The following is a 27,202-nucleotide window of genomic DNA, read 5'->3' as shown; positions in this document are numbered from 1 at the left end:
AAGAAAGAACACGGGAATTGAGATACAAAGAACGATAGGAAAACAATATTCAACAGGGACTTTATTAAATAGAGAACATTTTAGAATATTTGATGTCTAAAATGTAGGGATGAGAGTTTATGCAAACAAATATGCAAAGACCGTAGCATAAATGCTTATGCTCATAACTGGCATGCAGATCTGTTGATGTTCACTTTCAAATCTGGCACCGATAATGTCAAACTAATATAAATTCTACCCAAATGTACTTAATTATGGCCATCATCCCTGGCATGAAATCTCCTGCTTAACCAAGTTGAACATAGAGTTTTCAGGAGTGTCTCTGATGAGTAGGAAAGAAATTCAGAAGAGAGAAGATTGCTCATACACATATTGAGACATATTTTTACAGTCTATAAATTAGACCATAAGGTCTTGAAACCCCTTGATAGCTAGAAAGCAAAGAGGGCTTGGAGGAGTGCGAGGAGGCCAGCCTGTCATTGCTATGAAGCAGAAAAACTTCATCCCAGAGCTGGGTGGAGCACACAATGTAAAGTGTTTTCCAGAAAGCAATTAAAAGGGGAAATTTCTGGCAGAAAGTTTTCATCTTACTAATAGAGAAAATCAGGGTCTACTCCAGGCAAAAAAATCATCACATAGATATATCCAGGGAGTATAAAAAAAGCCTAGAGACTTTAGGATTTGAGTAATGCCAGAGATAAGTGAAGGGATTGCATTACAAGGTCTTTATCATCCCTCTTATCTCTAAAATATGAGAAATGGAACTACCATTTGATATGCTAAGCCTGGGCCTAAGGCTTTCCCACTGTTCCAGGGACTTTTAGAGCTGTGGTCAATGGGACCTGGGGCAGCAGCTGTGTGAGGACCATCACCAGAAGCCAGGTTTACCTAGGCCTGCCAGGTCTGGGGACAGTGAATTTCTTTGGGCGCTGTTGTTCATGTCCCAGGTTGGGCCAGGAGAGAGTGCAGAAGTTCCTGCTTACATTCCAATCTTGTTGGCTTGGGTTGGAAAAGCCGATAGGGCTCAGTAACAGACCCTGTCTTGTTGGGGCCTTGAATTATTGTCCCTGAACTATTAATATTAAGACCAGACATATCATAGTTGTTCTGAACCTCAGGAATCTTTAGGTCTTAGCTCCCCAAATATTGCATACCTTCTATGCACACACAATGATTAGTTGCTGGTTTCATGACTCACATTTTGTGGGAGAGAGACAAACAACTGGATAGTTTCAATGTAATGTGTGTGGTGATGGAGGTTTTCATGGGCTTCCGTGGAAGCACTGAGGAGGGGGTACTTAGCCCAGTGTGGGAGTCACAGGAGGCTCCCTGGAAGAGGTGAGTCTTTAAAACCAATCAGCTAAAAATATAAAAAAACCTAGAATGGTAAAAATGTCAACTTTTTAGAGAAAAGTATTATCCCTTGTTGTATTAGTTTGGTTTTTTTTTGTACATATACATATGTGCAGAAAAGCCCACGCAACACAGGCAGCCCCCGGGTTACAGATGACCCAACTTAGGGCATTCGATACTTAGGAAAAGCTCCCAAGGCTCCCTATAAGAGTAATTTATTTACATAATTAAATTAATAACGAGTTTCTTCCGTGCATGTAAACAAACCTGCATGGTGAGCGGGTCGTTGGCGCAGCATCTCTACACAAGCGGCTGGTCTCATTGTTTATACGGTCGCCTACGCACAGCATCACTTTCATCTTAACTCTTTTAGTTGATTCCGTGAGTCTGTGTTTACCCTTGTGACCATGCCTTCAAAGCCAAAGTCCACTGCCAGCCCAGGGAGAGCCTGCAGCAAAGACAAAGGTGATTACAGTAGAAATGAAAGCAGAAATAATTAAGTGTTCGGGGAAAGGGTAGATGCCGGCATTCATTGGGAAAGCATTAGGCTTCAGGCGCGCTCGACCATCAGAGCAATTACAAAGGATAAAGTGAGAATAATGGAACATGTGAGGCAGTGCTCCAATGAAAGCGTCAATTATTACTAAGCAGCATAGTGGATTAATTATTGAAATGAAAAGGTTATTACTGATTTGGTGAGAAGATTAAAATAAGCATAACATTCCTATTAGCCTAGTGTTGAGGCAACATTAGGTGTTAACCTTTAATATTCTTTTTTGAAATTTCTCCCATCTCCTATCTAAAGCTTTTGCATGAGTTTGTTTTTATGTTCTGTTTGTTTGAATTAAAAGAAAGAGCATAATAGTTTCTATAGCATTATTACAGTACAGGGGTTTTATTATTATTATAATTACAGTATTACACTGTATTATTATGACCACATGTGAGCCATTATAGTATTGTTATTATTATTATTACCATACATGCACTGTTCATCAGGGGTCCGTGTTACATACAAATCTGACCTAAGGACATTCTCAGGAATGTATCTCATCTGTCGTCTCAGTAACACCTATATATACAATTTGTATTCCACTTTTTTCTTTTATTCTCTGAACTGTTATTCTTTGCCCTGCAATGGTTCATCCTGTCCCTACCCTCTTTCCATACTTTGTGTTATCTCTCTTATACTTTCTTAGAGCCTTCCCAGCAGGTGTAGCCATGTGAAACTATTACATCAGCTCTAGAGCTAAAAATGCTAAGCACGGAGTATGACTGACCACATAAATAGCTACTCCATTCAAATAATCATTCAACAAATATGTATTGAGCCCCTAATATGTGCCACACACTGTCTTACATGCTAAGAATACAGAAATGAGCAAGCCAGACAAATTCCTGCCCTAAGGAACCAAACTTCTAGTGGGGAAGACAGACAATAAACAAAATATAAATAAATAATGTGATTTCAGATTATTGGCAGTGCAAAAAATAAAATAAAATAGGGTAATAGGATAGAGAGTGATGGGATGGGAGGGGGGCAGATGATTTTAAATAGGGTGGCCAGTTCTAGAAGGCCCAATGAAGAGGTGAGATTTGAGTTGAGAGGGAGCTAGCCATGCCAAGATCTTGGTAAATGAAACAACAAGTATAAAAGCCCCAAAGTGGAAATGAGCTTGACAGCAAGATGTCTACTGTGGCTAGAGAACTGTAATGAAGGGGAGTTCTGAAGGGCTGGCGAGAGCCAATTCTTGTAGGTAGTGGTGGAGAATTCGGATCTTATGTAAAATGTAATGAGAACCCATCAGAGGATTTTAAGTAGGAACATGATATGAATGACAAAAAGATGTTTCTGGGTGCTGTGTAGGTAGCAGATGGCAGAGAGGGGCAAGAGCAGGATGAGGATGACAAATTTTGTTTCCTACTGTTGTCCAGGTGAGATGATGATGCCATGGACTTGAGTGGTAGCAGGGATGGACACACAGAAAAGTAGGGTCCCTATCTATCTATCTATCTATCTATCTATCTATCTATCTATCTATCTATCTATCATCTATCTATCTATATCATTATCATCATCTGTCATCGATTTTCAAACACACACACACAAATAGAACAGTACAATGAACACTTACTTGTGTATTATCGAGCTGTAGGTAATATACCATCAACTTCCTGCTATTTTTGTATCCATCCTCATTTTTTTATTTTCTGGGGTATTTTAAAAGCAAATCCTGTATGTCATATCATGGTATCAGTTAATACTTTAGTATTTCTCTCAAACATATATTTAGCCATAACCATTACTACATCCAACAAAGCAGCAGTACTTCCTTAATATTATCTAATACCCACAGACTGAGATGTATTTTGGAGGCAGTCAGTAGGAGTGCTGTTGTATTGGCTGCATGAGAAGAGAGGAATCAGGAGTCCATAGTTCTAACCTGAGGCTCCAAGATGAAGAAAGCCAGGAAGAACATGTTGTGGTGGTCGTGGTTGTTTTCTGTTTGGGCTGGGAAACTGGAGTTCTATTAAGATATTAGTCTTTCTGTAGAGGTGTAGAATTTGCAGTTGAAGCTTAGGGGAAAGATCTGGGCCAAAGATATAAATCTGAAAGTCATCTGGCCACCTAGGGTCAGAGTCTAGACCCTACATAGTGACAGGAGGAGCTCTGGGCCACTCCAAGGTTTGAAGATGGGAAGAAGAGAAAGGGCTGGCTAAGGGTTTGAGGAGGAGTGGCTAATGGAGTAGGAGCAAAACCACATGGACGAGGTGTTCTGGATTTAAAGCAAAGAAAGCATTTGAAGAAAGAGGGAGTGGCAACTGATGAATAAAGTGAAGGCTGAGAACTGATCATTGATTTTAGTGCCATGAAGGATGAAAAGAGGTTGTTGTTAGAGGGTGGGAGACGAAATCCTGATTGGAGAAAGTGTGGGCAGTCAAGAGGTGGAGACAGTGAGTATAGAGAGTTCTTTTGAAGCCTTGAAATAAAAATCAGAAAGTACCATCCTTATAATGTATTATTTCATAATAAAAAGTCACAATACTTTAGATGTATGTGATATTTTACATTTTACAAGATGCTTTCAAATTTATCTCATCTGAAACTCACAAATGTCATGATAAATAGGTACTAAAATGTCAGGTGAGTTTATGCCATTTTAAAGACCTCAGTCTTACTAATAAAGAGATGTTCTGAGGGGCTGACAAGAGCCAGTTCTTGTAGGTCATAGTGAGGTTTCAATGTTTTGGTCAATTTCTTGCCCAAAGTCATATGGCTGACATTTTCTAATTCTATAACATGTACTTTTTCTACTATGTTACATTATTTCCTTCATAAATAAGAGGCCAATATTCTCTTCTTTAAGAGTGTAAGGATTTTACCTCTTACCCCCTCATACCCTCCCCCCTTCTTGGATTCTAATGATCTTTATATCTCTTTGTGCCCATGTGTGCCCATTATTTAGCTCCCAATTATTAGAGAGTACATGTGGTGTTTGTTTTTCCATGCCTGAGATACTTCACTTAGGATCACAGTCTCCAGTTACATCCACATTGCTGCAAAAGACATTATATTTAGTTCCTTTCTATGACTGAGTAGCACTTCATCGTATATATATACCCAGCAAACACTATTCTGATAATGGGCACACTAAAAGCCCCAACCCTAACATTATACAACATATCTACATAACAAAAACATTTATACCTCCTTGATATTTTGATATTTAAAAAATGTAAGGATTATTAAAAGTTTAATTCCAACTTCTGGTTCATTTTGAACCGAATTTTGTTTCTGCAAGTATCAAGATTATTCCTACAATGTCATTCTCAAAGGATAGAGTCTTGCTATGAAATTTTCTGTTTTTTGTATAAACAATCCAAAAAAAAAAAAACCCAATCTATTACAATCTCCTCATTTGTGAATGAGGAGAACTTTGTTTCTCCTCATAATTAGGGTGCTGAGGGTATACAACTGATGGTCCAATGTAAGAAAATATTCTGGTAATCGTGAGCAGTAAGATTTATCCTGTCCTGAGAGAAATGTGAATGACATAATGGCTGAAGCCTCAGAAAGTGGAGAGACTTCACTCTGATCATAAGTAAATCCTGATTGAAATCTCTTGGTGTGGTGTTAAGTTATGATTCTGAGAAGACAAGCCTAGAGGGACCAGAGTAATACAGTCCAGGCGTATAGTTTTCTGATGAGCTCACCGTATATGGGGAGAAATCTTGGATTATCTTGAGAAATGAATGTTAATATATCCTTTATTAGACAATCTCTCTGGTCTATCAGTTTTCTCACTGGGCTTTTGATGACAGCTATATGGCAAACAATCTAATGCTGAGGTCATTCTCTTGAAGTACAGGTATTCTTCATTATTAACTGGAAGAATATTCTTGTGCTCCAGGTATCAGAAGACAAAGATGATTTAGTTGTGGTTACTTAAGAGTCAGATTTATATTTTCCCACTAGTCTCTAGGTTTTTTGATAACCACAGTCTGTTTCAAATTCTACTTATAGGCCAAGAGCGGTCTTTAACTCATTAATGAAGGGTGATAGGAGCCACATGCCAGTGAGTAATCCACCGAGTAAGGCTTCTACCTACATGCTATCCTGTTTCTGAGGAACTTAGGATGATAAACATTACAACGTACTTTAAAGTGACATTTTAAAATTTTCTTAAAAAAGTGTTTAGGACTTAATATTACTGCAAATCTAGTAAGCAAACTCATGATCTTCCAGCAACATCCTTATATATATGCTGCAAAATCAGAAATGATATTTCCAGAACATTAGGTTCTCTGACCAGAGAAAACTAAATCACACCACTGAGAGACAAGTTTGCTTTGTCTATGTCGATATAGCTTATATTATTACTTGACGTGTTAAACAACTAATATTTTTTCTAGTTTAACAGACATTTGGTTCTCTCTTAACCTGGCCCTATATAGGAAAATTGACTGAGACTTCCACTAGAGGCAATGGAAAAATATAATATAGGCCTTTTATCCTGGAACTAAGATAGCCAGGTTTTCTTCCCCATTGGAAATTATCTTCTTTTGGGTGAGTTTTTTTTTTCTTCAAAAAGTGGAGGTTATTTACTATTGAGCTTGGTAAGATTAAGTTCTCTGATTTCTCAGAATAAGGGGTGGCCAACTTAGATGAAGAGAATGGTTGATCTACTCAGGCCAGAAAGATTGTACATCTTTTTCACATCAAAATATGTTCTTCATGTATGGAATATTTCAGGAACAGTGATTTTTCCTATAGACATTGTTCTTAGAATATTTGGATAATCAGTGGTTATCTCTAGAATATTTTTAATAGACAGGTACTAGAAATATATCTCCCAACTTTATGTACTAACTGTTGGTAAAGGGGGTGAATTGAGTGACCCAAGATTTTATAGATTTTTTTCCCCCCACAAAGTTTTAAAATTGGATGGGGGAAGCACAAAGATTCATGGCAAGCTGCTCATATTGACGTTATAGAATTGAAATTGAAACTATGGAAAGGTAAAATAGTGTAGAATTAAGAAGGAATATTGTAATTACTTGAACATGTCAATAGTGAAATTGGGAAGTGGGCTCTCAGCATAGAAGATGCTCTGCTTTGCCTCCCATACCCTGCTTCCCAGGCCTGCAGAACCTATTTTCCCAGCTACGTGGAGTGCTGCCCACATATAATCCTCCATCGTCAGCCCTCTCTGGGAATTGCCCTTGGCTGAGGAGAGCGTTTTGCTCAAGCTCACCCATCCTTCATGGGGTCATCCTATACCCAATGACTAAATGATGCCAGGGTATAAAGGCCTGGCCCCCTTGATACAATTCTGAAGACCTGTTCCAACCCCATGGCTGCCCCTGAGTTTGACTGAGGACTTTGTTGTGATGGCATCAACAGCTCAACACCTTCCTCTGCCCAACTGTGCTGCCTTCTCTCCCTCATGGTGTTAATCCCTAGAGAATTTGCCAATCAACTTCTTACACACAAATCTCCCTCTGAATTTGCTACCTAGGAATCCAACCTAGACCTAAATCGCTCTGTTTTCTCCATGGTTTGTCTAAGGTATTTCCTTTGACATTCATATGTGAAAGCAGATGTGATAATCTTTCTTGGAAATCACTTTCTTCTGAAGTCCTTGCATAATCTATTAGCCATTTATTAATGGAATCCTATTCAGAATTTATAGAAGATAGAATCTTAGGAGACTTATTTGGGGAAGTGTTTCAGTTTAGGGAAATGATGAAAGAGAATATATTTCTGCACAATATTTAGCAGGCTTATTGTTCAGGGAAAACTTAATAAGTGAATTGATCATTTTGTTTTCAAAATAGGAAGGTGAAAATGTATATTTCTGCATTCAAATAATGCACAATAGAATTTATATAAATTAAGCAGGACATCTATAAGATTGATTACCTTTTCTCAGCAATTGTTAAACTAAGTTATGCATGCTGTAGGACTACATCTTTCATAATTCCCTCTTCTTCTCACCCTCCCCCTGGCAAAATTGACGAGAGAGCATCTTCAGCAGCTGACCATGGGCCTCCCTGTGTGATTTTGCTTCAGCATAAGAGTTTTGCTAACAAGGGGGGAGAAAAAGGAGGGAAACATCTGCATTCTTCTCAATACATAGACTCCAAAGATATAAGCATTATGTTCACTCTCAATGTAATGAGATTCTGTTCACCAGAGTCTGTTGTTAGGGGATTAGGGCCAAGCTGTTATGTTTTATTCTAGTGTGGCTCTGACAGTCCTGGGGTTGAGAGGAACCAGAAACTGCTGCTGTCCATTGAGCATTTGTGTCAGGGGACCATGACTGCAAGCTGTCTTTGCATCAGCTGGTTTTAAGCACTAAAAGTGTGCGCTACTGCCATGATTGAATCCCTTTAGCTCCTTAGGGCCCATTCTCTTTCTAAATAGGCAAAATGTTATTACTGTAGAAAATAAAGCAAAAAAGAACAATACATATAGATTTATTAAGAGCATGGACTTGTAGCCAGAGAGACTTGGGTTCCAGCTCTCTGCCACTTACAGGTAACCTTGGCAAAGTTTAGTTTTCTTCTATTTCTTCTATTCTTCTCCCAGTTTGGCCTTTAAGATACCAATATATGTGGTGCCAAAATCCAAACAGTACAAAAGAGTATACAATAGAAATGAAGTCTCTCTTCCATCCCAGTTCCCTTTTTATTTTCTTTCTCTAGTGGCAAACACTGAACAGTTTCTTGTGTGTCTTTCAAGAAATTTTCTGTGCATGTAAAAACATATATATGTAGGTGTATCCTTGTTTTAAGACACTGAATCTTACTATGCATATACAGTGTTCTGCACATGTTTCTTTTAAATGTAATGATATAACTTAGAGCACATTTCATATAAGCACATATAGACCTGTCTTATTCTTTTAAGTGACTGCACTGTATTCCATTGAGTAGATGAACCCTGATTGAATAAGTGCTCCATGGTACCTCTATGTAATTCTTATTGATGATATTTTAGTGATTTCAAATTGATTTCCATTGCAAATAATTATGCAGTAAACATCCTTGTAAATTCATATTTGAGAATCTATATGATCACTTCTTTAAAGTAGAATATCTGTTTCAAAGTGTGTGGGCATTTAAATTTTTCACAGATATTGCAAAATAGGTCAAATGTGTCTATTTCTCTGAAGCTCAGTGTCCTATCCTGTAAAATGAGAGTAGAAACAATGCCAATTGTTGTGAGGATTAAATGAGATAAGATACATAAAGTGTTGCCAGATGTAGTAAATTAAAATATAAGACTCTGGTTAAATTCAAATTTCAGATAAACAATGATAATATTTTAGCAGTATTTCTCAAATATTGTATAGGACATACTAAAAAATGATTTGTTGTTTATCTGAAATTCAAATCTAACTGAGTGTCATTTGTTTTTGTTTGGCAGCCCCATGCGTGAAGGGATCAGTGCAGTCCCTGGAATGCAGTGAGCACTAAATACATTTTGGCTGCTATGATTCTTATTAGACATTCAGGAAAATGCTATCATTCAGCAAATGTTTTTAGAAGTAATGATTTTGTATTTTTTAATTTACTTATCATTCATCCAATAAATGTTTATGGAATGCCTACTATGAACTAGGCATTATTCTAAGTCCTAAAGATACAGTGGTGAACAAAACAACGTCCAAATGAACAGGGAATACTTTTGTTAAAGGACTGAGGTGTGCTTGAGACCAAAGAGAAAACCAAGCTCTGTGTAAGTAGATTGATTAGTTAATTAGGGGAGGTAAATGCTATTGACCTTTATCATCTTCTCTCTCTCGTACCCCTATACCACTTCTGTAGATTGTGAGCAAATCCCCTTTTCAGGAATCCAAGTTGCTGATGAGAGATCAGGAGCAGTAGAGCATGGAAAGGATGGCAGGAGCCTTGAAGGGCCTATTGAAGGTCCTCCCTTCTGTCCCTTCAGCTTTCGCAATGCACTTATCTTGCACAAGGCCAACACTTGATTGCTAGTCTCTGAAACCAATATTTAGTGACATAGAGAATGGTAGGTGCTACCTCACTCTCAGACTTGCATTTTCTCAAGGAGGTTTTCAGCCACGCCTAGCAGCTCTTTGTATGCTATGCCTCACTAGGAAGAAGCAGGTTCAGACCACTCTATCAAAAATCATTGGGCGCAGTTGGCTATTTCTCATCTCCTTTTCTTAGAACTCAGATTTTCTGACATTCTGAGAGTAGATATATAGTAGTGGGTGTATTTTGAAAAACTCTTTCGTTAAAGTAATTTTAGTTGCCATTCTGTAGCAGATAAACTCCATATGTTTTATAGTGCCTTTAGAATTTAAATCTTACGAATCTTTTTCCTGAATCTTGGCTTATTTAGCAATTGGCTTGTGAGTTTACTAAGATAAAGGCCATCTTATTATCTATTTTTGAAAAACCTGGTTCAAGGAAGCATAAACTAGATTATGTCCATTTCGAAAAACTCTGATGATGTTGAAAATTGAGCCATGTTTTAAAATCTTGGTATTTCTCGATTCAGTACAATTAGATGAATTAACTCATTTTCAGAACATTCATATACTGTAATTCATCTTACAAGAGAAAGAGGGCTTTCCCTGCCAAAGGTAAAAAGCCAAGTTTGAAGATGCTGAGTCTGTGGAGCTGAGTGTCATCTTCACAGCTCACAGGGCCATCCTGTATCCCCCTGGTAGAGCTATGATGCGAGATTGCTTCCAACATGAGCCCTGAGAACAGCTGCATCACACATGGTGAGCCAGGGAGTGTCTGTTTTCATTGTTTTCAGGGTAATGACGAAACCCGATCACTACATAAGCTAAAATATTAGAAGGCTAGAAATATTTTGAACATGAGCTTTAAAGTAAATCTTTCTGTCTGCCCCTCCAGTCCTGCTGGGATGTCTTTGATGTTGTGTTGTTGTCAGTGTTGGTGGTAAGGGGGTAGGGTGAGAAAAATGGTTGGATTCAAGATATAGATGATTTAAATACATTTGCAGGTTTTTATCAGTTTATGCTTGTTCACTAAGTTCGGATACTTCTGTAGCTATGAGTGTTCATTAAATGTATAACCGAGTTCCTAGTTAAGTGCAGTTGTATATATCTGGTAAAACAATAGGAAATAACGTTAGAAAGACTCCTTGGATTGTATTATACGTATTGGTTATTCTACAGGTATATACTCAAATGTGGTGTTAACCAAGACATCTCACACAGCCTGTGTTTTACCAATATCTCCAGGTCTTTCTGAAAAAACTCTAATTACATTTGTAGAATGTTACTTTCTCCTCTCTAAAATAATCTGTTTTGTACTTCTTTCTCTTACTTTTCATTCAGTTTCTGATAACATTGTTAAATCCTAAGATGACTTTCTATCATAACCTTACTTTGTAAGGGTTATGTTCTCTTCTTGTTGGGGTGCTGTCCACAAATCTGACAGGTGTGTCCTCCTGTCCATTGTGTAGATTATTGATGAAGCAGTCGGTGGTGCTAGGCTTCGGGTCAACATTCAGGGAACACTGCTTCCTGTTCCTTGTATGGTCCTTCCTAGAGCTTATAGTGTACAGGCAGGAAGAAGAAGAGTTTGGAAATGAAACTTAGTATCATCTTGACTTTTTGCTAAAGAAGATCATACTGTCAACAGAAACTTCAGAGCCATTCAGTAGCAGTGTGATTTCCATAAATGAAGCCATGATATCTTTTTCCATCCATTCACGTCTATTTTTGCTAAGATCCCGTTTGCTGAGAAATGTCCAAATGAGGTATCCCCAGAAATAAACCAGCACATAATCCATACCTGTAAAAATAAATAAAATGAGATTTAGAAGGCTTCCTAGGTTCTCCCATTGTCGTCAAACTAGATAAAGTGCAGAAAAGTATGGCATTGGAAAAATGGTTGAATTCTGGCTAGAGATGAAAATGCTGCAATTGAAAATTTTCCAGAACAACATGTACTTGGATCCGTATTAAAGAAAAATTCTTTGAGTGTTTAAGCCAAATGATCCAGCAGAGTTGATAGTGTGAGGCATATTTCACAGTTGTATAAATATTTAAAACTGTTTTCCAGCCTATAAAACAAGTAAATTAGATTATTTTTAAAAAACTGCACAATGAAATCAAGCTGCCCACCTGAACTTTTTGGGGAAACCTGCTTTACTCATCCCAGCCTTTTCTCTTGTAAAAGAATCTCTCAGAAGGAAGTGTGATGAAGGCTTCCAACTAGGAAAGCAAAGCTGGTTTACATTTCAGGGAATTTCAGAGGGGATGATTAGTATCACGGTATACTGCCACAGGTGGTCTGTTTCCAGAGGCCTGTCTGGTTTTGGGCAGCCCTGACTAACTTGTCACCAAGGGCCAGATCCAATGGACACAATAGCTATTCATCATGAACCCCTTTGAACTTGGTTAAGGGTGGTCTTGGGGCTCCATTATGTACAGGAGCTTCACAGAAAGCAGCAGCATGTTGGCTGAGTTGCGCTCTATTCTGAGCTCCTGGTACTATCCTGTTAGAATGCCACCAAACCTGTCCTTCCTTCTCAGCACTGGTTTGTAGGTGGTCTTTCTCATTCTTTTATCACCCATGTTGTTCTTGTCCTTTCCAAAATTTAAATTTTTTTTCTCTTACGTTTTAACTATTTCCCTGGACCACTTTCCCTTGCAAATATCTCATCCTTCACTTTTTGCCTCCAGTTAAAGACAGTGATGTTTCTGTATTTATTAATAAAGAGTTTGAAAAGAGTGACTGAATTGATTGAGATTTCCTAGCTGCTGTATAAAGCTGGCACCATGGGGTGGTGGAAAAAGCACTTCTCCAAGAGTTAGGCATCTTGAGTTCAGCCCAGGGGTACCACTAACTCACTGGGTATCCTTGGGCAAATCATTTAACCTCTCTGGGCCTTTGTTCCCACATTGCTCAGGTAAGGAACTTTGTTATGTAAGGCCCCTTCGAATTTAGCATCCTAGGAAAGTCCTACCTGTTTCCTCTATTATATAATGCCACATTGTGAATACATTCCCTTGACTATGCTTTTGATCCTTTTCCTTTCTTGAAAAAAATTAATCTTGTTTTTGTTCTTAGGCTGCAGAATGAAAAATGGATGAATGTCAAAGTGGGAGACATCATTAAATTAGAAAATAACCAATTTGTTGCTGTGAGTATTCAATATTGTTTAAAGAATTTATCTCAGGTTAAAATAGCGTACATGGAAGTATTTATATTTGCAAATTTAGTAAATCTGTACTAATCCAGAGTAATTAAGAAGAGAATACCAGTATGTATTAGTAAAAAGTCTCAATTATAAAATGTTTTAAAAGACATTGATTTATTACGTCAATAACTTGGTAACTCAGATAAGGCCGAGTGATTATCACCTTGTCTATTTCCTTAGGGATCTTTTAAATTAACAGGTACAAAAGATTTTAAATTAGGATGTTAATCATTTTATGTAAGTGAGTTTTTAAAGTGCTTCTGAGAACTTTAAAACACTTTGTTCTTACATATTTTGTGATTAGTACTATTAGTATTATTAATTTGTAGTTTGTTCTTACATATTTTGTGATTAGTACTTTTAATATCATGATTAGTATTGTTAATTTGCAGTATCTTTGAAGAAAACATAGGCTAGAGAAAGAGAAAAGGTGTGCTCCTTCCTGAATAATCACAAAGTGTTTATTGATTGTACTGAATTAATAACATGTTAATTAATGAGGTCTTACTTTGTATCAAATGCACTATAATTTATATTCTCAAGTTGCTTATATTACAATTTCCTTAATAAAATTCAAGGGATCAGTCCAATCACTAAAATATTTGCAACTCTCTCTAGTTCAAATTAAATTTAGGGTGATGAAAACTATCTAGATCAGAGATTAAAATTTCAAATTATTACAGTGTTTATGTCAAATATATATTAGATTATTTATGAACATTTTTGTGTGGAGTGCAATTTTGCATATAAAGTTGTATGCATCATTAAATTTGAGACATTTTACCATAAGAGAAAAATATGGCCCCAAGATCTATTTACAAGAACAACAACCCAGTTAAGACTCCTAAACATTCACTTTCGGAAAGTCTTCTTTCATTTAATGCCCCATCTGTGTATACTGAATTCTCTGGAACAGCCCATGCTAAGAAGACTACTCAGTGGACAGTCCATTCACAAAAGAGTTTACACTTCAAGTAGAGCAGTGCATATTTCTCTGGCAACCTGAATGCTTTGGAAACTAGCTGGGAACCAAAAATAAGCAAAAGGTGTTAGGGTAGCAAAAACAGATGTCTTGACGTCTACTCTAGCTTGGGCTCCTTATATGTAGGACAGTTTGCCAAGTTCTCGCAATCTATTTACATTTTTTTGACACAATTTAAATTAGCTTTTCTGGCTTACTTTTCAGCTCATTAAAGACTAGGATCAATACCCTAGAAGGGGGTGTCTGTTAGACCATGCCCTGTAGGTGGAATCAAGGCAGATACAGTGTAAGAGCACTGCATAGGGAGCTGGGTGAGAACTGAGTCATTCCTTCAGTGACAGTAAACACTTTATCTTCTTTGCCTTTGTGTCCCCATGTGTCAAGTCAAGGTGCTAGATTACTATAGGATCTAAAAGATCCCTTCCATGCTGTGATTCTTGGTCTAAGCTGACCTGGACTACAAGATTCTTGAAGACAAAGTGCATATTGATTTGCCTGGTCTTTAGTACCTAGTGCCATGTTGTATCACAGGGGGCATTCAGTAAATGTTGATGGGATAAATAGATGTCAATCTTTTATAAGAAAGAAGATAGAAAACAATGAAAAGTGGATATAAATTTTCAAAATTCAAGGTGTTTTGGATCAACGGGGTACCCGTAACCAGATATGTATGTCTTGATTAAGTAAAGTTCACATATATTCAGGATTCTTTGTTTAAATAAAAAAGGCCCCATATAACTCATTTGAGTTCTAGTTCCAATTAAAATTATTACAATTAAAGAGTTAAAGTGCTCCTAAGTGGATAACCTTAACATTTTTTTTTTTAAAGCTGATGTGTGCATTCAAAGTTTTGGGGGAACTACTTTAGCCAAATGGTGCTAGCTTATAGAGGAATTGGCATAAACTGAAATATGCCACACATTTATCATTTTATTTGGAACTGAATAGTCTAGGGGCAATGCTAGGTATATTTCTACTTCAGATATTCCATAAAAACAAAGTGCCTTGTGAGTCCTATGGATAGCTTCTAACAAGGGTGAATATCAGACTGGACTCACTTGTTTATTAACACTATAGTGTGTTCATTTATCAAATTCTTAGGGGTGAGTCCAGAAAAAGCAGGAGTCAAATCCATGTCTCAAATCTTATAACTCTATGACACCTCATGGCCAGCATATCTGTGCTCCAACTTGTCCTCTAGCCTTGATATTCTAATTTGTATTTCCCTTGGTCTTTCTTTCTAATTTATTAATGGTTATATTTTCTATTATATTAATAGTATGTATGCTTGCTTGCTATTGCAAAAGCCTCTGTGAAATGAGACACAAAAAGCAAGTACAAGTGTAAGTATCAGGTAGAAGGAAACCAGTTCCATGAGTGTATCATTAGCATTGGTTTAAAAATGAATCACACATTTACATGAGTTCCCCTGAAGTCAGTGATCCGGGTGTCCCAGTGCTGTCCAACTTTTTGCAATGAAGAAAATATTCTATATTTGTGCTGTCCAATGTGACAGCCAGTCATCCCTTGTGGCAGCTGAGCACTTGAAATGTGGCTAGTGCAACTGAGGAACTGAATTTTGAATTTTAATTAATTTAGATTTAAATAGCTACATGTGACTTGTGCCTACTGTAGTAGATAGCACAGATGTGGCCTTTTATTGTGGTTACATGATGGGGTGAGAATGCTTATTTTCTTGTCTTCTCTAGTTCCTGCTCCTTCCATTTTTATTCAGAGGGAAAGCATCAAAATAACACTCTAAATGTCTCTCACCCCCTTGCTTGTTCCTCTCTCCTAGGAGTGGTGTCTCTGATTGGTGGGTTTGGGGGCAGGTAGTGCCTCCTTCCTTCCTGTTCCCTTTGGGCTCTGTGTGCAGAGAATACATTCTGCTCTGCTGTTCCATGTCTCCAATTTTACAGGAGCCAAGTCCCATGTGGGGGCTGGGGCCGTTTAGAGTTTCCAGTGTCTATGGCTCCATGAGTCTGTCTAACAGGGGTGAAGTATAAGCAAGCCCACTTGGCCTTCAGACCTAAAGCCTGGTCTTTATCAATAAAAATATCCATTGTTCTCTGACTCCTACAACTATAGTTCTGTTGGTTTAATCTTTGGATAAGTAAGGATGGGAGTTCTCTGAATCCCCAAACTGCAGTGCCTCTTGATTAGGTAATTTTGTTCAAAGTTTTTCCAGGTCTAGCTACTCAGCACCTACAGAACCATTTTCAAGAACAAGCAAATGTTTTTATATGTGAACTGTTGTAGTCATTTAGGAGTATTAATAAACCTCCCCATTCTCTGGTATCAGCCGGCAGGGGCTGTCAGAAAGCTTCTATTTGAGGAGCAACATTTAAGGGTCTCTGAAAGAGACCCACTTAGGAGTTATTACCCTGAAGTAGATTTTTGGGAAACTGAGTCATTGAGATAATGATAATAATAACTAGCATTCATTGACTACGTGCCACATAGCAGACAATATTATAAGCATTTTGTATGAATTAACTCATTTAATCCTCACATTAGCCCAATGAGGGCAGGTCATGCACTACCGTACCGTTTTACAGATGAGAAAACAGAAGCACAGTGTTATTAAATAGCTTGCCAGTGGGAGATTCAGGAGTTAAATTCATGCAATCTGGCTCCAGAGCCCCCACTCCTGACCACCACCACCTGCTCTTCCTGACTCTGTTAGAACAGTCACCCTCATGGCCTTGAGGCTGGGCTTCCAGAGTTAGAGGATGTAGGCTTGGATGCTGGAAGTCAAGTGATCAGAGAATGTTGCAACAATTGAGATGCATAACTTCTAGCCATTCAAACTTAGTATTTGCAACTTGGTTTATGTCAGTTTATCAGTAAATTTTAAGCAAGGAAAGGAACTTGCCTGAGATTGCCGATTCACTGGCATATTCAGAAGTTACTTGTGTTTTCCACGTAAGGAACCTCCATTGCTCTGGATTTTTTTTTTTTTTTTTTTAACTCAAGAACAGTTTTGGGCTGAATTTTCAGAGCTCCTAGTTTTATTTTGTGACTGGAAAAAAAGGCAGAGTATAATTCCAATATCACAATGAGATTGACTTGCATTAGAAGAACCAAGTAAACTCCTGTTAGAAAAACACACTGCAGAGTTCTTGATACCACCAGAGCCTGGACCTTGGAATCCAATGTGCCTTTCTCCTTCACTCAGCAGCAGTGCTCTTGTTTTGTTTTGCTTTTCTTAGCTAGTGGTAGAAATAAAAACCTTACTGGACATGAGCATATTTGAACATTATTACAATTTAGCTGTTTAGCTTGTTTGAAAAAATTCTCCCTTTCCCTTCCACAAAAAAGCATTCATCTTTCAGGTTTTTGATACAGTAACATTTTTCTTTTAAAACTAAAGCATTCTTGTGGTGTAGGAATCAAAAATTTCACCTCTCAGAACTGATAGGGCCAGAAAGATTAACTTGACCTAAACTTTAGGCCTAACCAGGGGTGGGCTTTCACACTCTCTTGACCTATCAGAGCACCTCATCTACTCCTTTTCAGTGCCTAATTCTTGGACGTGCTTCCAGAAAGGCCATTTTTGTGGTTTAATTGCTGTCCTTGTTATTTTAAGTTTTATAGCTTCAAGTCAGAGTTACTTGTTTCAACCTAATTGCTATAAATAAAGTCTCTCTCTCCCCCATTCTCTCTCCTTATATATCTGGTATATATCTACTGTTGTATATGTCAGTAGAAAGTTGGGAATTTCTAGAGAAAGATTTTTAGAAAATATTTGTCTAAGCTGTATTGAACAAAAAGTTTGTTGCTAAAGTGTAGAGGAATAACACTATTTTTGACATTAAAAAAAGTAAATGGCCAATGTTTATAAGCAATTACCAATTTGTGGAGGTGAAATTTGCAGGCAAGGATTTTTTTTTCCATCTGTCTGTGAATAAGTTCTATGATATCCATTATTATTCTCCTCCCTCCTCCTCTTCATCACCATCTCCTTCTTATTTTCAAATTGATTTAATTAGCAAAACCAAAACCAATGATATATCTTGTACATATTAGTAGATAATCAACATGCATTTGTTGGATCTGAAATGCAAATTTTAAATAAAAATCTTGCCTATAACCTTATAAACTTTCATTTTTAGGATTTTATTCTGATTTTGACTCAATTCATGAGCCATTTTGCATTTTCATTCTTATTTTTGAACTGAAAAAAAAAGAAAAGATAGTATTGTTGATAATAAAGAAGAACTTTATATGTTAGAATGGCTTAAAAGATAAAAGAGATCCAAGTGTCCAAGTTTATTTTTCCGTCAGATTATGGAGCGACCATTATGGAGCGACCATTTCAATATGCTTTCACCATTGTAGTTTTGGTTTTTGCACACCAGCAAATAAAGCAAAACAAAACAAAACAAAGCAAAACACTTTCTGTTTTTCATAGTTGTATTGCAGTGATCCGTGGGCCTCCACAAGAAACAGCATACATTTTGGATTAGAATTTCTAAATTCTAGTTCCAGCTATGCAGCATGTCCATGAGTCTGATGTTAAATCTCTTAGAGTCTTGGGTTCCTCAATTCGATGTGATGACACTCTCGCCGTGACTTTGGAAAACCCACGGACTTCACATAAGTGAATTTAGTTCATCTGGCGAGTGTGGAGGAGTCTACTCCTCCCTTACTGCTGGGTGGGACATGACCTCTCCAGGTTCTTCATTTGTACAGTGGGAACAGTGTTACTTCTCACAGCCTTGTTGAGAGAATAAAATGACACAGTTATGAGAGAATGTTTTGTAAACCCTTAAAGATTGTATAGCTTTAAGGTGTTATCATCACTGGAGGTTTTGCTTTAATTTTTTAACAAACATAAATTATGCCTAATAAACATATAAGGACAACATCTTTGGCTCTGAGGACTCGAAGATGTTTAGTGGATTCTTTACATGCTTCCTCTGATGGGAATCTTTGCTTCAAGTCTCCATAAAGCGGCTGCTTGGGCTTCCTGTTGTCTATGTAGAAGCTGGGGAAGGAGTGTTGTGCTGGAAAACACTGCTTCCCTCGTGGGAGACATAGCTGAGCCCCTCCTGGCAGAGCAAGGGGAAACGGCACCAAGCTTTGATGGAAGAAAGTAAAAATAGGGGTCTGTGGAAGGTAGTTCTGGTTGGAATGAACGGCTGTTTGCCTGGCCCACCTGTGAATTCAGACAGTCACACTTTCCTATTCCTCTTCTTTACTTCTGCTAGTACCTCTGCCTGGGGGATCTGCTTTTCACTGCATCTAGAATCTTCTATGATGCCCTTCCTCAGCTACCAATCCAATGTTCTCTCTCTCTCATTTGCACTGCTTTCATAGCCTTTTGTTAATAAGACCCTTATCATAGTCTGCCTTTACTAAATTACAAAATCTTTGAAGCAAAGGGGTTTTTACTCATTTTAGTATCCCCTGTAGTTTATTCCTCAGACTTTCTGTGTTCAAATCCTGGCTCCCCTACTGACTAACTGTGTGTCCTCGAGCAAGTTATTGAAACTCTCTGGGCCTTACTTTGTTCATCTGTAAAATGGGGACAACAACAGGACCAACACTACAGGATTTCTGTGCGAGCTAAATAAAATATCGCATGTAAAGCTCTTAGGACAGTGCTGGACACACAGTAAGCCCTCACTAAATATCAGCTACTGGTAACATTAACACAGACAGCTGGAACACAAGTTTCTGGATCAACTAGGAATTGGGTTCCCTGAGATTTGCCAGAGGTGGCAGCTTAAGGAGGCCTGATCTGAGGCTTGCAGAGTCATGGGGCTGGTGGCCGTAAGATCCATATGTTGTTCCACTACTGGCCCAGCACCTCTGGCAACAGTGTGGTGAGGAGCTTAGCAGGGTTGTCCCTGCAGCTGTCTTGCCCTTTACTTTTCAGAATTGTTACTGAGTGCACCACAAAAGAGAAGGACTGCTACATGACAACGAGTACTGTGACCTCTTACTCCGCTGGTCCTGCTGGTCCCGTCCCTTCACATTCCCTCCTCAATGACAATGAATTAAACAACCTCGCAGGGAGAAGTTAGCAAAAGGGAACAGCAAGGCGCAGCAGTGGGGCAGGGAGAAGGGAGAGTGGGTGAGAGGAGGGCAGGACAGAGATAAGGGAGTGGGAAAACAGGAGGCAGTTTCAGAGGACATCAAAGAAAAAGGTGGCAATGGAGGAGACAGGAGGAGGTGAGAAAGGCCGAAGGTAGGAACGTAGGAGTCCCAGGGCCCCGGGCAGTACCAGGAGCAGGAGCAGTTAGACCAGAACCCTCTGGGGTCAGCCTGTGGGAAGTTGGGTCACTGCTCAGGAGAGCATCCAGCCACCAGGTGGCGGTGGTGGCTCAGTGGCCTGCTCTGAGCCGGCGTGGACAAGGACTCCTTCCCTTGTTTACCGCAGTGTAAGTGTCAACACAGCTGAGCACAGTATTAGACAGCATTAAATATCCGATCCTTCTTACTATGCAGTTTCCAAGAAGAGCAACCCTAGGTACAGATAGGTAGGTGTCTTCCTCTATATGCCATAACTATTTTTAATCGCAGAGATTAGGGTTAGGAAATTCTGGATTTTATTTAAAATGAGCTTTTTAAGCTCAGGGGAAAAGAAACGTAGGCCTAAAGAGCTTTAAAGCTCCATTGCTGTGGTGCCTTATGCCTTTATGCATTGGAATTTAAATGTGGGAAACGAGATCAAGGTGAATTTTCAAAAGCTTTTTTCCCTTCAAAATCAAGAGGAACAATTTCTGGCTGTCTAGTGGCACACACTTTTGACACGTTCTTTCTATGGGTTTGCTCTGTTCCCAGAGGGACAAGTCAGGAAATTTCTGCCTTGACAAGCTTCTGTTTTCATTTAGCATTGCTGAAGAGCCTTGATAACGCAAACCTGTTTATTCCTTTAGGGGCTGTCAGTGAGTTTTCTTCCTGCTTGGTTTTATCCCAATTTAGACAAAACTACACACACACACACATACACACACACACACACACACACTCACACACAGCCTGTTTTTGAGTTGGAAATTTAAAAGCTTGAGACAATGAAGTAAGTGAATTTATTCTAAATTTAACTTCTAGAGCTTGAGAACAAAGCAATTCTAACATTTTGAAAAAACAGGGTAAGAAAATTTCAGATTTGGAATGCCAATTGTTCATTCAGACATAGCTAGAGCATTGTTAGGCTAATGTCTCAAAATAAATTGCTAAAATTTAATTCTTTTTAAACATTCAAATCCTTCAGAAGGATTTAATAACAACACTTATTTTAAAATGAAATTTGAAATAAAATGGATAAACAGTTTCCCAAAATAGAAAGCTACCAGAATTCTAAAGCTGAATTGTGATAGGTGATTTCCAAAGCTCAACTGAGCAGCAGAATAGAACTATTTATCTCTGAAAAAAACTAAACTGTTCAACTTCTGAATTGTTTCCACTGTCTTTTACGACTTTTTTGGGTCTGTCTTGCTGTCTTGTTTAGCCCTGACTTTATGTTATTTCTCCCCTTTCTTATTCCCTACCATCTTTTTCTTTTTTCCTATTTATCTGTTTTATTTTGTTTTTCTTTCAATCTTTCTCTCTTTCTTTTACTTCCTTGCCTCTCTGATTATTTTTTCTATTTTGGTTTCAATTTCCTCCTACTTCCCTTCTGTCTTTTCCCCATGTCCTTTCCCTGCTGCCTGCTCTTAACTGATCATTCTAGGTAATTATAGTGGGTGCATATAAATGTTTCCAATTATTTATTGGGGAAAGTTTTATATTTTCCATTAGTAATTACCCAGGCAAGAAAACAGAATTTATATATTTCTCTCAAAAAATTAAATCAAGTGACTAGTTATTTATATGGTATTTTCTTTCCTTGCTTATGTCATGGTGGCCCTCGGGGAATATAAAGTAGGGACAGGCAAGGAGAGGGAGGGTTTTGTTCAAGGCATGTGACATGGAGGCAGAACAAGATATCACTTCTTTTACTTTGTGTCTAAGGTTCTGCTGGCTCATTAGTAGAGGACAGGTGATATAGCATAGAAGACTTTGAACCAACCTTCCCTTCTCAAGTATTCTTTTGTCATGATTTTTTAAAATAGGCTGATTTGCTTCTCCTATCAAGTAGTGAGCCACATGGTCTCTGTTATATTGAAACTGCTGAGCTTGATGGGTAAGTTATTAACATTAGAATAATTAATCAGGTTGGTTTATAATTTATTTAAAAGTAATATCTTTAGAAATAGGACTTAAACCTTATTTGTTATTTTCTTTGGACATACAGGAGTCTAAATGGCAAAATGCATTGTTAATTACTTTGCAATAATTTTGAAAACTGTCTTTTCTCTTACATTTATTTTAAAAACCTGTCTTTTCTCTTGAATTTATTTTTATTTCAGAAACAATAAGCTAAATATGTGTATGTGAATAATTTTACAGCGGGACTCCAGTGAGATTCCTTAGAAGTTTTTTTTTTCTTGTTAGTTGTAATTTCAAGTGATGTTTTTAAGGAAAATGAGAGAGCTGGAGATCAAGATTCCCTTAAGGAAGGACTGATGTTACTTTAAAAGGCAACATTTTGAAATTGTGTTAGATGAAGACATAGAGACAGAAGAGAGAAACAGAATACGATGCAGTTTTAACATTGATATTAATTTAGAACTTAGTTATATACCATATAACAGTTCTGTTTCAGAGGATTTAATTTGTCTGGCATAAAAACCTTCGCCAAATGCTTATATTTTAAAGAAATGATATATGTATGTCCTATAGATGGACTTTTTCATTTAATCTTCGTGTAGGTACTATCTAAGCCCTATTGTACAGACAATGAAACCAAGGCTTGGAAAGGCTAGGTAGTTTGCCCCAGACATCTAAAGGTGAAGCCATGACTCAGACCTGCAGTCTGACGCCAGAGCCCAGGCTTTTAACCTGTGCCCCCTAATCATTGGTATTTTGAGCTATTCAAATAGAGGTAAGCCTGTGAGATCCTACCCCTGGTTTGAGCAGAATGGTTTCAGACACAGCTAAAACAATATTGAGAGGAAAATTTATAGCAATAAAAGCATACACTAGATGAGAGAAAAAGTTGCAAATCAATAATCTAATCTTCCTTCTTAAGAACCTAGAAAATAGCAAAATAAACCCAAAGCAAGCAGATATAAGGAGGTGATAAAGGGTTAAAGTCAGTAAACTTGAAAACACAGAAAAACAATGAAGCAATGAAGAAAAGCAACAACACAGAGCTAGTTCTTTGAAAACATCAATGCAGCTGACAAACTTCTAGGAAGACTGACAAAGAAAAAAAGAGAGAAAACACAAATTAGCAACATCATGAAAGAACCAGGGGAATTCACTATAGATCCTGAAGACATCAGAAGCATAATAAATATATACTACAAAGAACTCTACATGTATAAATTTGACAACTTAGGTGAAATGGACTGCTTTCTCAAAAAACACAAACTACACACTCAATATGAAATAGATAATTTGAATAACCCTATAACTATTAAGAAAACTGAATTCAGATGTAAAACATAAAACTATAAAACTTTTAGAAAAAAGCATAGGAGAAAATCTTTGAGATCTGGGGATAGTCAAAGAGTTTTTAGACTTGATACAAAAACCATGATCTCTTAAAAAGAAAACTTGATAAACTGGACTTCATTAAAAATTTTCATTCTATAAAAGACTCTGTTAAGAGGATGCAAAGATAAGCTACAGACTGGGAGAAAATATTTACAAACCATCTATCTGAGAAAGGACTTGTGTCTTGAATATATTTTAAAAGCTCTCAAAATTCAGGAGAAAACCAAACAACCCAATTAGAAAATGACATAAACAGATATTTCACCAAAGAGGATATACAGATGACAAATAAGCACATGAAAAGATGTTCAACATTATTAGCCATTAGGAAAATTAAAATTAAAACCACAATTCAGACCTATCAGAATAGCTAAAATAAAAAATAATAACAACTCCAAATGCTGGCAAGGATGTAGAGAAACAGGATAATTCATACATTGCTGGTGGGAATATAAAATGCTACAGTTATTTTGGAAAACAGTTTGGAAGTTTCTTAAAGACTAAAACTAGACATGCAACTACAGTACAACTCAACAACTTCTCTCCTGGGCATTTATTTCTAAGAAATGAAGAATTATGTTTACACAAAAACCTGTACATGAATATTATGGCAGCTTTATTCATAACACCCCCAAATTGAAAAAAACCTAGATAGCCTTCAATAAGTGAATGGTTAAATTAACTGTGTGTGGTACATCCATATCTACTACTTAGCAATAAAAAGGAATGAACTATTGATACACGAACTACTTAGATGAATCTTTAGAGAATTATACTGAGTAGCCAATCCCAAAGGTCATATACTATATGATTCATTTATAAAACACCTTGAAAAGGCAAAATTATAGAAATGGAGAACAGATTATTGGTTGCCAGATGTTAAAATGGGGTGGGGGAGGCAGAGAAGTGGGTGTGGCTACAAAGGGCAACCTGAGGTGTCCTTGTGGTGATGGAAATGTCCTGTATCTTGACTGTGTCAATGTCAATGTCCTGGTTGTGATACTGAATTACAGTTTTGCAAGATTTTACCATTAGGAGAAACTGAGTAAAGAGTGCACAGGATCTTTCTGTATTGTTTCTTTTGCTGAAAATCACTTGGAAGTTTATCAAGATACTCAGGCAGATTCAGGAAGAATGTGGTATGACACTGAAGGCATTAATCAGGAGTCTTAAAATATTTTTTAAAGTATCAGTGAGGCCTATGTGACTATTCATCCCCTTTTAGTTTTCACATTTGAAGGTGGAAGTGAGACATTGGAGAGAATCCTGAGGAAGTAATCAAAATGATGCCGAACTTTGGTGAATGACATGATGTAGAGGAGCATTAAGAACTCAGACCATCTGACCTAGCTTGTGGACTGACCATTTCAATTATTTGGACAATTACTTTTAACGGGATGGACATATTGGTCCTTCAGCCTCTGCACCATTTATCTTAGTCTTGTCCATTAAGCCCAGCTCAATTTCTGCGTCGTCTATGAAGTGCTTCTTGACCATCTCAATCCCTACTCATCTCTGCCTCCTAGGAATTGGCAGATTTTGATTGACATTACTTTTAAACAAGCTAACTTCAATGATACATCCAACTTAGTGTTTCCTGGAGAAAGCTGTTTTACCAATGGGTATTCCTTCAATTGGATTCCTATTTTCCTACACCATTGTGAAACTCATTTATAGACAGTGGGATTGAATGCTCTCTAAGCTACTTGCTTCTTGGCTCTCTAAACTCAGTTATTTAATGGGCTGGCATGTAATTCCACACAGTGATATTTGATTTTTTACTTACCACTTGTCTCCCTCAAGAGGACAATAATCCTCTTGGGCAGCATTGAGTATCCTGGGTGACTATGGTATGTACTCAATCGATATTTATTGACTGAATGGACCCAATACTAAACATTTCCACAAAAGATAGAACTCTGACGGATGATCTTAGGTACAGTAGAAGAGAATTAGGTTGACCTCAGTGAGAAAACTGGGATGGAAAGCCCTTAAACACAAAACATGAGTGAAGGCCATAGAATGTTCAATGCTGGCCTTTTTTTGGATACCAGAGAGCCATCTATCCAATGGATGTGTGGTCCTACCTATGAGAAGTTGACCAGCTCACTTTGGCCTGCTGAGCTTGTCTGGTTGTCTATTCTAGACTTATGCGTTTCTTGGATTGATTTTCTAAGAAAAAGAAAGCTGTATTCCTTTTCCCATTTCAATTTCAGCTACTGTGAAATTAGCTGTGACCATGTCTTGCAAATAAAACCACGTAGATAGTAGACTCTGGAGTGATATTGGCCTTTATTTGGCAACTGTGTTCCTATTCCTGATGTGTTTTGTAACTCATGCGTGATGTCTGGGTAGGTTCGAATGAAATCATATTTATTATGTCCTCTGTTCTTTCAAACTGCAAAACAGATTACTGTGTTGTTATGCAGATGTGCTGTGGGTAGAATGCCAACTCGTAGGAGCCTGAGAAGCCCCACCCCTTTTGCCAGACAGTGTGAGAAGTGTGACTGACATTCAAAGGAGGGTTTCTTGGATCTCCTGAATTGGGTTTTGCATATGCTGTACCCACCCGATTGCTTTGGTAAAATGCTGCTAGGCTGGTCCATATGAAAATTCATGTCATGTCATTAATTTCCCAGGGAAACGAACCTTAAAGTCCGCCATGCACTATCAGTTACCTCAGAACTTGGAGCAGACATTAGCAGACTTGCAAGGTTTGATGGTAAGTGTTTTAAACAGACAAACAAACAAACAAACAAACAAACAAAAAAATCTCAAAACCAAAAAGTGATGTAACAAACTAATTATCTGAGATCCAATTTGTGTTTCTTTTTATTTGGTGGAAGGACATAAAATTCTCCAGGCATCAAAGCCTGTAATCTCTTCTCACGCTAAAGAGTAAAAATATTTACCAAGAGGAGGATGGCTTTATCAGTTCGTCATTCATTTCATCCTGGTTTCCTCTTCTCTAGATCTCATTCCCTTCAGTCCCATAATGCCCTCTACTTGCCTGACCTTGATCTCCCTGGACCCCTACGCAGACTTGCTGAGGTGGACTATAGGCCACACTTTTATTTCTAGCTCTAAGTCTAACCACCCAACCATTTTCTGGCTTCCTAACAAAGACCAAATACTAGACTGCAAACTTCATGAAGACAGTCATCCTGCCTCATGTATTTCTGTACCTCACATAGTGCCTGGCTGGCATAATGTCTTGAGGATAGTAGGTGTTCAGGAAGAATGTTCTGATTTATTAATCAGTTGGTCACCTGGTGCCCTTTATTTTAGACCATGGTTTTATCATCTCCATTTTCACACCATTCGACCCAGTCCCCTGCTGCTCAGCATGGTTTCCCTTGCCTGTTCTTTTCTAGCTATGTCTTGTTCTTTTCTGTTAAAGTTATACTTCTTAAGTATTCACAGAATGACCTCTAGATATTGTCCATTCTAGTGATATATGCATTGTATGATTAAGAGACCACAGACAAACACAATCTTTCAGAAGTCAAAGGGAAGTAAAGTTCCTCCACTGTACATCTTAGAGCTTATATTGCCTGTGCTTTGTGTTTGCTTGTAAACTCTGTCTGGATTCTGTT

General features: G+C 37.8%; 1 protein-coding gene across 6 annotated transcripts in view; it reads left to right on the top strand.

The window, feature by feature from the left end:
* ATP8B4 (ATPase phospholipid transporting 8B4 (putative)) overlaps positions 1-27,202 on the top strand; it is a 216,460-nt gene that overhangs the window by 80,518 nt on the left and 108,740 nt on the right. For all 6 annotated transcript variants that reach the window (XM_045528911.1, XM_045528919.1, XM_045528900.1 and 3 more), the window contains 3 exons: positions 12,940-13,012; positions 22,118-22,188; positions 26,246-26,328. In XM_045528911.1, coding sequence (XP_045384867.1) covers positions 12,940-13,012; positions 22,118-22,188; positions 26,246-26,328 — 227 coding nt within the window. The remainder of the gene's footprint in view (positions 1-12,939; positions 13,013-22,117; positions 22,189-26,245; positions 26,329-27,202) is intronic.

This window comes from Lemur catta, chromosome 1, assembly GCF_020740605.2.
Source record: "Lemur catta isolate mLemCat1 chromosome 1, mLemCat1.pri, whole genome shotgun sequence".
In the NCBI taxonomy this organism is placed as follows: domain Eukaryota; kingdom Metazoa; phylum Chordata; class Mammalia; order Primates; family Lemuridae; genus Lemur; species Lemur catta.
Note: the sequence above shows the minus strand (reverse complement) of the source record. Positions and strands in the feature narration are given on the sequence as shown.